At 36.5% G+C, this 13,190-nt stretch overlaps 1 protein-coding gene and 1 pseudogene across 4 annotated transcripts in view; one reads left to right on the top strand and one right to left on the bottom strand.

Annotated features, from left to right (window-relative positions):
• Positions 1-13,190, bottom strand: part of EAF2 (ELL associated factor 2) — a 39,572-nt gene that overhangs the window by 2,796 nt on the left and 23,586 nt on the right. For 3 of the 4 annotated variants that reach the window (XM_060639842.3, XM_078453060.2, XM_078453059.2), the window contains 2 exons: positions 6,792-7,052; positions 176-1,932 (listed from right to left, as the gene is read on the bottom strand). In XM_060639842.3, the coding sequence (XP_060495825.1) occupies positions 1,886-1,932; positions 6,792-7,052 (308 nt within the window). In that variant the 3' untranslated portion in view covers positions 176-1,885. Of the gene's footprint in view, positions 1-175; positions 1,933-6,791; positions 7,053-13,190 lie in introns of those variants that run through there. The other variant, XM_060639843.3, reaches the window with a different exon arrangement.
• LOC132684115 (ribonuclease inhibitor pseudogene) lies at positions 7,733-9,120 on the top strand (annotated as a pseudogene).

The following is a 13,190-nucleotide window of genomic DNA, read 5'->3' as shown; positions in this document are numbered from 1 at the left end:
GTAAACTTGGTTTCAGGTGTAGAATTAGTGATTCATCACTTACATACACTACCCAGTGCTCATCACAAGTCTCTCTCTAATGCTCATCTCCCATTTAGCCCAGCCTGCACCTCCCTCCCTCCATCAACCCTCAGTTTGTTCTTTATAGTTAAGAGTCTTTTATAGTTTACCTCTCTCTCTCTCTCTCTCTCTCTCTTTTCTTTTCCTGTATGTTCATCTGTTTTGTTTCTTAAATTCCACATATGAGTGAAATTATACGGTATTTGTCTTTCTCTGACTGACTTTCTTCATTTAGCATAATATACTCGAGCTCCATCCACATCGTTGCAAATGGCAAGATTTCACTCTTTCTGATGGCTGAGTAATATTCTTTGAGCTTGCTTTAGTTAAGTAATAAATGATACAGCTGTGTTTCTCAGATAAGTATTGATGAATAAAAAAGATATAAAAATGAATATACAAATAGATTAGCTGAAGAGAGAAGAAGGGAGAGAGAGAGAAGAAAGTAGGAGAGATTAAAACCAAACGTAAGTATTTAAAAAAAAAATAAACTACGAAATTCCTATGGTAAGAGGTAATTATGAAAAAATTTTATTCAACTTGAATTGCCAAAACTTGGAAGCAAGGAAAATTCTTCCAGTAGGTTGGTGAATAAGTAAACTTTGATACATCCAGACAATATAATGTTTACTCAGTACTAAAAGGAAATGAACTATCAAGCCATGAAAAAGATATGGAGGAAGCTTAAATGGATATTTAAGTGAAAGAAGTCAATCTGAAAAGGCAGCATACTGTATGATTCTAACTATAGGACATGCTGGAAAAGGCAAAACTAAGGGGACAGTAAAAAGATCAGTGGCTGCCAGGGGTTGGGGGTGGGGGAGAAATAAATGAACAGGAAGAGTGCAGGATTTTTAGGGCAGCGAAATGATTTTGCATACTACTACAATGTGGATACATATCACTATACGTCTGTAAAACCCATAGAATGTACAATGCAGAGTGAACTCTAATGCAAACTATAGACTTGGGGTGATGATGTGTCAATGTAAGATTCATCAATTGTAAAAACATACCATTCTGGTGCAGGATGTTTATAGTGGGGGAGGTTGGGGAACAGGGAGTATATGAGAATTCTCTGTACTTTCTGCTCAATTTTGCTATGAACCTAAAACTTCTCTAAAAAGTGAAGTTTAATTAAAAAAAAAAACTTAAAAAAAGAAAAAAAGAAAAAAAGAAAAAAAAAGAACTTGCTATGGTCATTGGCTTTCAACTATAATATTTATCATTTCCCCCAAATTCAAAAATACTACAGATGTAAGTAATATTTATCTACTTAACACTTAACTGCTTATTTTTCTCTCAAAAGCAAAATTAAAAAAATATTATGAGATACAAAAACAGTTTCATTAAAACAATTATCTAGCTTTACTTTTATTCTAAATTATAGCTTAATTTTGTTAAGAATTTAAATATTTTCAACCAAAATCTAAGGATTATCATATATAAAAGGCTCAGAGATACAATTAAAACCATTATAAATAAATTGTTTTGACATTTCACAATTGGAGACAGCAGTGTGATAAAACAGAGCATTGAACTTGAACTCTAGAACACCTGATCTGCCACTTGTTAACTAACAATATGTGGGCAAATTACCTAAATTCTGTTTTCTCATCTGTAAAACCTTGGAAATGGAATGCACATGAAAATGCTAGTACTCGGAAAAGGTCAAAAATATCATATCAACTGAAAATTCTGAATCAAATTTAATTTCTTTTATCATCAAAAGTTAAGATACATTTTCTTCAGTCTTAGGAATTTTTACTCTTAATATAAATTATCCCACGTCTTACAAATTTTATATATATAGCTGAAAGTTTCTTCAGTCATCACTGTCACTTCCTGATTCACTCAGCTGCAAATCATTTCCTAAAATAAAAAAAATAGCAAAACTGTAGTAATTATTTAATATTTTCATATTTAATATATTTATTTTTGGATGAACATAAATATTACACAAAATGTAACACCGAGTGATCCCATTCAGTTAGCATTTTGTCATTAATAATCAGATTGCTTATTCTATAATTTAGTCACTTCATTAGTAATTTGAAAAATTAATATTGCTTGTAAAGAAAACACCAATCTTCAGCATAGTTTTAGTATCACCTGGCATCTCTTTTAGTCTTCTTTCACATACCAACACCACTTTTCTTTTTACCCCACTGATTTAATTACATCAGGAAATGAGAAAAAATGTGGTTTAGATCAGCCTACATCATTTTGAAGAGTGAAAAAGTTACATAATTTTTTTACATCAAATTCAGTCAAAACATTAAGTAGTATATTTTAAGAGTAATTCATCATTGGTTCCTTTTGTAATTCATCAATGCGCTTACAGTAATGGAATTTATATTCCAGTGGGGGAAACAGACGGTAAACAAACAAATATACAATATGATGTCAAGTAGGGATAAATACTATGAAAAAATGAAGATTAGTGATGGAAGAGTGGTGGAAGGTGCTATTTTAGATATGATAGTTGTTGGCAGGTCTCCTTGAAGGATGACATTTGAACAGAGATCCAAATGTAGAGAGAAGGTCATAAAAATGTGGAAGGAGAGTAGGTACTGTCCAGAAGGTAGGCCTCCTTGAAGCGTGACATTTGAACAGAGATCCAAATGTAGAAAGTCATAAAACTGTGGAAGGAGGGCAGGTACTGTCAAGCCTGAACAGGAAATACAAATATCCTAAGGCAGAAGCATGCTTGTGTTTGCTGACTGCAAGAAGGCCCTGTGGCTGAAGTGGAATGAATGAGGAAGAGAATGATAGGAAATGAGGTCAGGAAGATGTCCAGAAAACCACGGTTTCTAGGTTATGATAAAAACTTTGGGTTTTGGTTGAAATGTAATGGGATTCGTCAGAAAATTTTAAGCAGACAATTGACTTGAACTGTTTTAGATCAGTGAATACACTATAATACACTATAATTGTATCAGAGTTTCTCACGTAAGAAATAATACTGGCTTTGATTCAGGTGGCTCAGGTGGAGGTGGTGCTAAGCAGTCAGGATTAAAATATAAAGATAGAACTTACAGGACTATCAAAAGTATTGGATTTAGGGCATGAGAGAAAGAGAAAAGTGAAGAATGACTCCTGGCATTTCTGATCTAAACAACTGGATGGTGGTATCATTTACTGAGATGAGAAATACCAGAGGAACAAGATTATGTGAAAAAATTACAAGTTCAATTTTCAACATGACACATTTGAGATACCTAGTAAATTTTCAAGTATATATGCTATGGGCAATTGGATATATAAGTCTGACATGGTAGAGGTTGGAGCTGGAAATAAAGATTTGGGAGTCACTGACTGCAGGGGTTTATTTGAAGATATGGAATTGGATAATATCATTTGGGTAGTAAATTACAATGGTTAAAAATATTCTTGTATTTTTAAACTAGTCCAAAATCAACAAAAAGCTGGCATATTTTTAAGTTAATACCCAGTTTAAGAGAAGTGGTTTCTAGGCCATATATAAGTTGTTGCAAGACAGCTCAGTTCACTGCATGAACTCCAGAACTATTACATTATTTGATAAAGAAATCTGCTAAAGCTTCTTTTGTGCATGACCATTTTATAATTTTTAAGGATTAAGTTTCCATTTATTACACAACTATTGTATGGCATAAGAATGTTCAACTTGACATGATCCCCATAGTATGAGTTTCCTAAGTCAAACCCAATGTCCCGAGTTCTACTTCTGTAATAGACTTCATGCTGTATGGGTTATATGCATAGTATCACCGTGCTGTTGAAATATTCAGTTGACTTGAAGGTATCCAGATTAGCCTTTGAACATGACATACTAGTAAAGGAAATACATTTTCAATCAAAATGGTAACTGTGACTTGGAAAAAAGAGTTTACCCATAGCAAATGCATTCAGATTCCTAAGCCAGTGGTTCTCAATGACAGCAATACTGATCCCTTAGAGATGGCACAGAAATTTATTTGAAGTGTTGTTTGGATGATTTGCAGATTGTTAGTGGCATTTAGTGAGAGGGGAATTTAGGAATGCTAAATGTATTACAATGTAGGAACAAGTCTTACACAATAAAGAACTCTACCACATTGTGCAAAGCTTTTCAAAGTCCACTAGTATATTCATGTACCTGGAAGACCAGTTCATAATTTTAAGGCTGGAACCTAATTTCAGTTTTATAAACTATTCTTTTTCACAGACTTAAAATTTACTGAAATTTAATGAACTATTGTGTAAACTGAAAGAAGACTTTACATTTTTTTAAATGTTACTTTAAATGTTGTAAGTAATGCTGCAAAAACATAGGGTGCACATATCTTTTTGAAATAGTGTTATATCTTTATTTTAAATCTTTACTTCACAAAGATTTTTGTATTTGTTTTGGAAAACATATTAGTGATATGAATGCTTTCTAATCCTTATTTCAACAAGTTAAATAAAGATAAAAATTGTTGACATTGTGTGTTGAATGGTGTCTTGCTCCTCTTAATTCTAAATTTATTCATTAAAGATTTCAAAATATACTATAAAACTATAATAATCAAAACAGTATGGTACTGGCAGAGGAACAGACACATAAATCAATGGAACAGAAAAGACAGCCCAGAAATAACTCCACATTTATATGGTCAATTAATTATGACAAAGAAGGCAAGAATATACAATGGGGAAAAATAGCCTCTTCAATAAATGGTGCTGGGAAAACTGGACAAATATATGCAAAAGAATGAAACTGGATCTGTTCTGTTATATGGCTAGCTAGAGTCAGTCCTTTTCTTTATCATTATTAATTAACACAGTGAGATTAGCTTTAAATACACATAAAGTCCCATTTTCCTCCTGAGAGTATCAACCTGTATGCTTTTATTAAAAAGTATTTATTGAGCAGGGCGCCTGGGTGGCTCAGTCGGTTAAGCATCTGACTTCGGCTCAGGTCATGATCTCGCGGTTTGTGAGTTTAAGCCCTGAGTCGGGCTCTGTGCTGACAGCTCAGAGCCTGAAGCCTGCTTCGGATTCTGTGTCTCCCTCTCTCTCTGCCCCTCTCCTGCTCATGCTCTGTCTCCCTCTGTCTCAAAAATAAATAAAACATTAAAAAAATAAAAATAAATAAATAAATGTATTTATTGAGCATCTACTATGTATCAGGTTGTGTGCTAGGTGCTAGTACTCAATGATAAGTGAAAAAATAAACAAGACTGGTCTCCTCCTGCAGCTTAAACTTTAGAAGAAAGCAAATCACACAAAAGATATAAATTTATAATTATGACAATTGACATAAGCAAGATATTGCTCTGAAGTTCTGCAAAAAGGAGGATCTGACCTTGTCAGGAAGGTATCCTTGACAGAGTGTGTCTTGAACTGTAATCTAAAGGAGAAAAAGTTAACTACATGAAAAGAAGGAAGTGTTTCTGGCCAAATGAACAGCAGTGTATAAGGGCCCTCATATGGGTGAAAGGTTTGAGTATAGTGGCAAAAATTAGGTAAATGTTACTAGAACAAAACAAGCAAGACCATTATGTTAAGATGTTTTGTCTCTACCATAGAAGAAATTACAAATGACACTTGATGCGGGAGTGGTTAGGGGAGATGACCCTCTGTTGTGAAAAGCCTATATATAACTTTTCATTCCGCAACAATGTAACTACTGTTGACCAGAGGCCTTACCAATAATATAAGTAGTTAATTAACACATGTTTTGTATGTTATATACTACTATATGTGTCATATACTATATTCTTATAATAAATCAAGGTAAAGAAAATGTTAAGAAAATTGTAAGGAAAAGAAAATACATTTACAGTACTGAAAAAAAAATCTATTAAAAAAAAAACCACGTAAAGTGGACCTGCAATGTCCAAACCTGTGTTGCTTAAGGTTCAACTGTACTAGTCATTGAAAAGTTTAAAGCAGGAGGGGTGACAGATTATATTTGAATTATGAAAAGAGCAATATGGCTGCAATATACATAATGGATCAAAACTGGGTTTGAGTAGATAAGGGGGTGAACCAGTTAGAACATCACTGCAGAGTGAAATGCAAGAAATACGGTAAGTTGAACTAGAGTAATAGCAGTGGAGATGCAGAGAAGTAGATGAATTTGAGAAATATTAAGGAGGTAAAATAAATAGGACTTGATGATGGATTGACTATGCTACAAAAAGGGAGAGGAAGTAAATCCTTATATACAGTTAGGCTTCTGGATTGTATTATTATGAATCCTGCCTTTCACTAAGAGGAAACACAGTGAGCCAATGATTATAAGTTGGTTTTTGGACAAAGTGAATTTGGAATGCCTTTCCTAAAAGATGGTGTTGGACCTATCTGTTTCTAGAGCTCAGAGGACCAGGTCAGAGATGCAAATTTACAAGTTATCTATATGTAAGTATTGATTACAACAAAAATATGGAGGAGATTATCTAGGGAAAGAATGTGGAAAAAGGAAAGAGGGCCTAGAATTAAGCCTTGCTTGAGGAACTCCAGCTCTAATGATGGAGTAGAAGATTCTAAACTGGCAAAGGAGACAGAGAAAAGTATCTAGAGAGACAGGAGAAAAACCAATAAGACACAATGTCACAGTGTCAAAAGGAAAGGAAGGATTCAACAAGCAGGTAATGATTAATCATAGTACCAAATGAATAAAGTAAGAGTTTTATTCTTTTAATCCAAATTTTAGATCATAATCACTATGGCTCCACAGTGAATTCTTACTTTTCCAATTACTCATGTTTACATATACTCACTTAAAGTACTCATCAGAAGGCCACTGTTGTCATGAGATCTATTCCGGCCAGCATCCATATCAGGAATCCTGCACTGTGGCATGGCAGACATGACAGGATGTCCTGAGATATAAGTCCCTGGATCAGAAGGAGAGGATCTGCACTCTTCATCGTCTGAGTCACTGGAACTATCCTCACTACTTGAAGATGATGAACTTTTGGAATCCGATGAACTATCACAACTACTCATCTGGTCCATTAGACTAGCTTCTGCCTTCAGTTCTGAAAATAAAGCAGAAATTAATAGACAGGTTAAATAAATAATATTAAACATAGATATTAAATAAAGTAAATTTTGAATGTGCTAGCTTCTAAGAGACTGTTGATGAGGAATAAATAAGATATATATACATTTAGAGCATTTAAAGCATTTTACTTAAATTTTTAAAAATGTTTATTTTTGAGAGAGACAATGTGAGTGGGGGAGGGGTAGAGAGAGAGGGAGACACAGAATCTGAAGCAGGCTCCAGGCTCTGAGCCGTCAGCACAGAGCCCAAAGTGGGGCTTGAACCCATGAGTTTTGAGATCATGACCTGAGCTGAAGTCAGATACCTAGCTGACTGAGCCACCCAGGCACCCCTAAAGCATTTTATTTAAAAAGCTCCTCTACCACCAAAACAAGCCATACTTCAATGTTGGGATTAAGAAAATTAAAAGACATAGGCAGTGCCTAAATCGAAATACTACATTTTTATACCATTATACTTAAATATGTATGTAATTCAAATAAAATAAAGAATGTGAAAACTTAAAACTATAAAAATGAAAATCTATTTTGGCAGAGACAATCCTCCAACTCCTCTTATCCTAAAATATATATAATGCAATGCAATACCTACAGATGAATTTCTTTTTTTTTCCAGCTTTTTTGACATATAATTGACAAAATTGTATACATTTAAATGTACAACAGGCTTCTGGCCCTGGCATAAAGTGGCTCGGCCAAAAAAACCGCTTTGCCTTGAACAAGGAATCTGGACATTCAGCGTGAACAGCTGAATGATGCTGGGTGGACAGAGCTCCTGCCTCTCTGATTCAGCAATTTGAGGTGGTCAGGCTGGACAACAGGGTCCTCACAGAGGTGTGTTGCAAGGATATTACCTCTGCCCTTTAGGCCAACCCCTCCCTGACCAAGCTTAGCCTTTACACCAAAGAGCTGGGTGATGCTGGTCTGCACCTGGTGCTCCAGGGCCTGCAGAGCCCCACCTCCAAGATACAGAAGCTCAGCCTCCAGAACTGCTGCCTAATGGAGGCTGGCTGTGGGGTTCTGCCCTACATGCTGCGCTCAGTGCCCATCCTGTGTGAACTGCACCTCAGTGACAACCCACTGGCAGATGCAGGCCTGTTAGCTGCTCTGCAAAGAGCTTCTGCAACCTGCCAGTGGCCAGCTGTGAGTCCCTAGCCTTGGTGCTCAAGGCCAAGCAGCACTCCAAGGAACTCACGGTGAGCAATGACAACATCTGCCAGGACAGCCCCAGGGCACTGTGCCAGGGCCTCATGGACTCCACCTGCTAGCTGGAGGCGCTGATGATGGAGAACTGTGGTTGCACATAGGCCAATGGTAAGGATCTGTGTGGCATCATGGCCTCCAAGGCTTCAATGAAGGAGCTGGAACTGGGTGACAAGCTGGGTGACCTGGGCATTGTCCAGCTGTGCCCCAGGCTGCTACACCCCAGCTCTTGGCTCAGGGCCCTATGGCTCTGGGACTCTGACATCACCACCAAGAGCTGCAGAGACTGGTGCCATGTCCTTAGGGCCAAGGTAAACCTGAAGAGCTGAGCCTTCTGGGCAATGCACTGGAGGACAGGGTGCCTGGCTGCTGTGTGAGAGCCTGTAAGAGCCTAGTTGCCAGCTGCATTTTTCATGGGTAAAGTCCTACAGCTTACAGCTATCTGCTGCCACCACTTCAACATGATGCTAACTCAAAACAGAATCTTGTAGAGCTGTAGATGAGCAACAACAAGCTGGGTACTCTGGCATTCAGGAACTATGCCAGGTCATGGGCCAGCCTGGCACCATGCTGTGGGTGCCTTAGCTGGGGAATGCGACTTGACTGAGAGTGGCTACTGCAGTCTGGCCTCCCACCCACTGGCCAACCACAGCCCATGCAAGTGGGACCTCAGGCGACAACTACATGTGTGACCCAGGCATCTAGCAGCTGATTAGAGCCTCCAGAAGCTCAGCTGTGCCTTGGAGCAGCTGGTCCTGTACGACACCTACTGGATGTAGGAGACAGGACTGTCTGCAGGTCCTGGAGGGGCACAAGCTGAGCCTAAAGGTCATCTCCTGAATGGCCTCCTGGCCTAGCTCCTGCAACCTGCTCTCCTGATAGCCCCTACCTGGGCCCCTGCATGAGACTGGCTGCTCTTGGGGGTTCTTACTCTGGGTGTCCTAGCTTTGACTGAAGAGAAATATGCAAATCAATTGACTTCTGTGAGAGAACTTTAGACAATCTCTAACTATTAAAGCACTTTTTTGGTAGGAGGAAAAAACCCAAAATGTACAACTTAATGCTTTGGTAAACATATACATTGTGAAATGATTATCATAATTAAGTTAATTAACATATCCAACACCTCATAGTTTCTGTGTGTGTGTGTGTGTGTGTGTGTGTGTGTGTGTGTGTGTGTGTGATGGAAAACCTAAGATCTGCTCTCTTAGCAAATTTAGACACCATGCCACTGGCACAAAAATAGACACACAGGTCAATAGAACAGAATAGAAAACCCAGAATGAGCCCACAGCTATATGGTCAATTAATCTCTGAAAAAGCAGGAAAGAATATCCAAATGGGAAAGAAGTCTCTTCAACAAATGGTGTCAGGAAAACTGGACAGCAACATGAAAAAGATTTAACTGGACCACTTTCTTACACCATACACAAAAATAACTTCAAAATAGATTAAAGACCTAAATGTGAGACATGAAACCATTAAAATCCTAGAGGAGAACCTAGACAGTATCTAACTTCTTTGACATTGGCCATAGCAACTTCCTACTAGATGTCTCCTGAAGCAAGGGAAACAAAATAAAAAATAAACTATTGGGACTACATCAAAATAAAAAGCTTCTGCACAGCAAAGGAAATAATCAACCAAACTAAAAGGCAACCTACAGAATGGGAGAAGATATTTGCAAATGACATACCTGATAAAGAGTTAGTGTCCAAAATACATAAAGAACTTATAAAACTCAACATCAAAAAACCCCCAAATAAACCAATTAAAAATGGGAAGAATACATGAATAGACCTTTTCCTAAAGAAGACACACAGATAGCCAATGGACACATGGAAAGATGCTCAACATTACTCATCATCAGGGAAACATAAATCAAAACTACAGTGAAATATCACCTCACACCTATTAGAATGGCTAAAGTCAACACAAGAAACAAAAGTGTTAGTGAGGATGTGGAGAAAGGGAGACCCTTGTACACTGTTGGTAGGAATGCAAACTGGTGCAGTCACTCTGGAAAACAGTATGGAGATTCATCAAAAAGTTAAAAATAGAAGTACTCTATGATCCAGCAATTGCACTACCAGGTATTTACCAAAAGAATACAAAAATATTAACTCAAAGGGATACATGTACCCCAATGTTTATAGCAGCATTATCAACAATAGGGAAATTATGGAAACAGCCCAAATATCCATCAACTGATGAATGGATAAAGAAAATGTGGTGTGCATATGTGTGTGTATGTATGTGTGTATGTGTGTGTGTATATATATATATGTGTGTGTGTGTGTGTGTGTGTATATACATATATATATAATGAAATATTACTGAACCATAAAAAAGAATGAAATCTTGCCCTTTGCAACAATATGGATGGAGCTAGAGAGTATTATGATAAGTGAAATAAGTCAGAGAAAGATGAATACCATACGATTTCATTCATGTGTAATTTAAGAAACAAAACAAACAATCATAGGGAAAAAAAGAGAGGCACAAGAAATATACTCTTAACTATAGAAAACAAAATGAGGGTTGCTGGAGAGGAGGTGGGTGTGGGGATGGATTAAACATGTGATGAGGATTAAGCACCGGGTGTTGTATGTAAGTGTTGAATCACTAAACTCTACATCTGAAACAAATATGGGACCCTGCCCTACCTCTTGCCAGTATACCCTGCTACGGAGCATCTCTGGGTGGTGGAGTGGAATCTCAGACCTGAAGAAAAAGGAGAGTGCTTTCCCTGGTCACAAGTTGTCAGTGGGACTTCTGATCCATCTCTCTTGTTTTCCTTATCCGGGCTACCCTGGTGTTGTTGTTGGACTTTTAACCCAGGGGAAGAATGACCCTATCTGGAATACCTTCTATAGCTAAGTTGGGGGTCAAGACATACTGGCCCTGAACCATCATCATCTGGGAGGGGAATATTTTATCATGCCCTGACTCTACTATTCCTCTAGTCCTTCCTGAGTTCCCTAACCAGATGGCCCTCCAATTTCTACCTTTCAGAGTTGGCCTTTGATTGTCTTTTGCATTATTTCCAGAGTTTATAGTTTTACTTTGTAGGGAGAAGCAGGGAGTGATAAATCTATGCTGTCTTGTCCCACAATACATTTTAAAAAATTGAATTTATACAGAGTATCTGTTCTGTCAAAACAAAATAAAATTTTAATTTTATAAATAGAACATAATCTTCAAATATTTGTGAAGTAAACACAATTAAAAAAATCCATGGACAAAGAAGCAAAAAGATATTAGAAAATACTTCAAATTAAATGAAAATCAAAATGAAAATCTCTGGAATGCAGCTAAAGTACAGCTTAGGGTGAAATTTAAAACATGAAATGATTATATTTTGGGGGGAAAAAGACAGTCTCAATTAAGTGAACTAAACTTGTACCTTAAGAAGCTAGAAAATAAGAAGAACAAATTAAAACCAAAGTAAGTAGAAGGGAAAAAATAGTAAAAGCAAGAACTAAGGAAAGAGAACAGAAAAAAAAAATAGTGAAAATAAACTGAAGGCTGATTGTTTAAGAATATAAATAGTATTGACAAAACTCAATCATATTTATCAAGAAAAACAAGACACTAGACATAAATTACTAATGTCAGGAATGAAACAGGTGACAGCACTACAGATCCTAAAGACATTAAATGGATAGGAAGGAATACTGTGAACCACTCTGTGCCCATAAATTTGATAAATAAGAAGAAATACACCAACTCCTTAAAAGGCACAAACTACTAAAATTTCTGAAGAAGAAACAGATAATCTGAATATTCCTAAACCTTCTAAGGAAATTGACTTGTAGTTAAAACCCAACCCCCATCCCAACTCCACACACAAATTTCCAGGCACAGGTGGCTTCACTAATGAATTCTACCAATCATTTAAGTTATAAATAATACCAGTGTGATACAAACTCTTCTGGATTATTAAAAAGAAAGGAATACTTTCCAACTTGTTACTTAAGTTGATATCAGAGTTTACTGATATCAAAACCCAACAAAGACATTACAAGAGAACACACACACACACACACACACACACACACACACCCCAATGTCCCTTATGAACACAGATGCACAAATTTAAAAAAAAATTAGCAAACCGCATTTAACAATATCTAACATGGCTTTTAATCAGGAATGATTTTGTTCAGTAGGGGGACATCTGACAATATCTGGAGACATTTTTGGTGGTCACAACTGGTGGTAGAAGCCAGGGATGATGCTAAACATCCTACAATGCACAGGACAGCCCCTGACAATGTATTTTCCAACCCCAAATGCCATTATTGCTGAGGATGAGAGAAACACTACTATATTAAAAGTACAATACATCATGAACAAGTGGGGCTTTCTCAGGGATACAAACCTTCAAAAAATCAATCAATATAATTCACTATATTAAAAAATAAAAAGTAAAAGCCATCTCAAAACAGCAAAAAGAACATTTAACAAATTTCAAGTCATTCTTGATAAAAACTCTCAGCAAAAGAGAATTAAAAGGGAGTTAAACTGATGAAAGACAGCTAGGAAGAATTTACAGCTTAAATTGTACAAAATACTAAGAGACTAAATGTTTTCCTGCTAGTGTCAGAAGAAGGAGGTTTTTCACTCATACAACCTCTATTCAATATTGTATTCGAGGTTCTAATTGGTACAGTAAGTCAAAAAATAAAATAAAAGCCATCCAGATGGGAAAGAAAGAGGTAAAACTGTCATTATTCACAAATGACATAATTGTGTATGTACAAAATCTGATGTATCCACAAAAAAAACCTATTAAAATAGTGAGTTTAGTGAAGTTAAAAGATACAGGAAAAATATACAAAAATCAGTTGCATTCTTATTGACTAGCAATGAGCAATTAGAAATTAAAATGATAAAATAAGAGCATT

The sequence above is a fragment of the Panthera onca genome, chromosome C2 (assembly GCF_046562875.1).
Source record: "Panthera onca isolate mPanOnc1 chromosome C2, mPanOnc1 haplotype 2, whole genome shotgun sequence".
Lineage (NCBI taxonomy): Eukaryota > Metazoa > Chordata > Mammalia > Carnivora > Felidae > Panthera > Panthera onca.
Note: the sequence above shows the minus strand (reverse complement) of the source record. Positions and strands in the feature narration are given on the sequence as shown.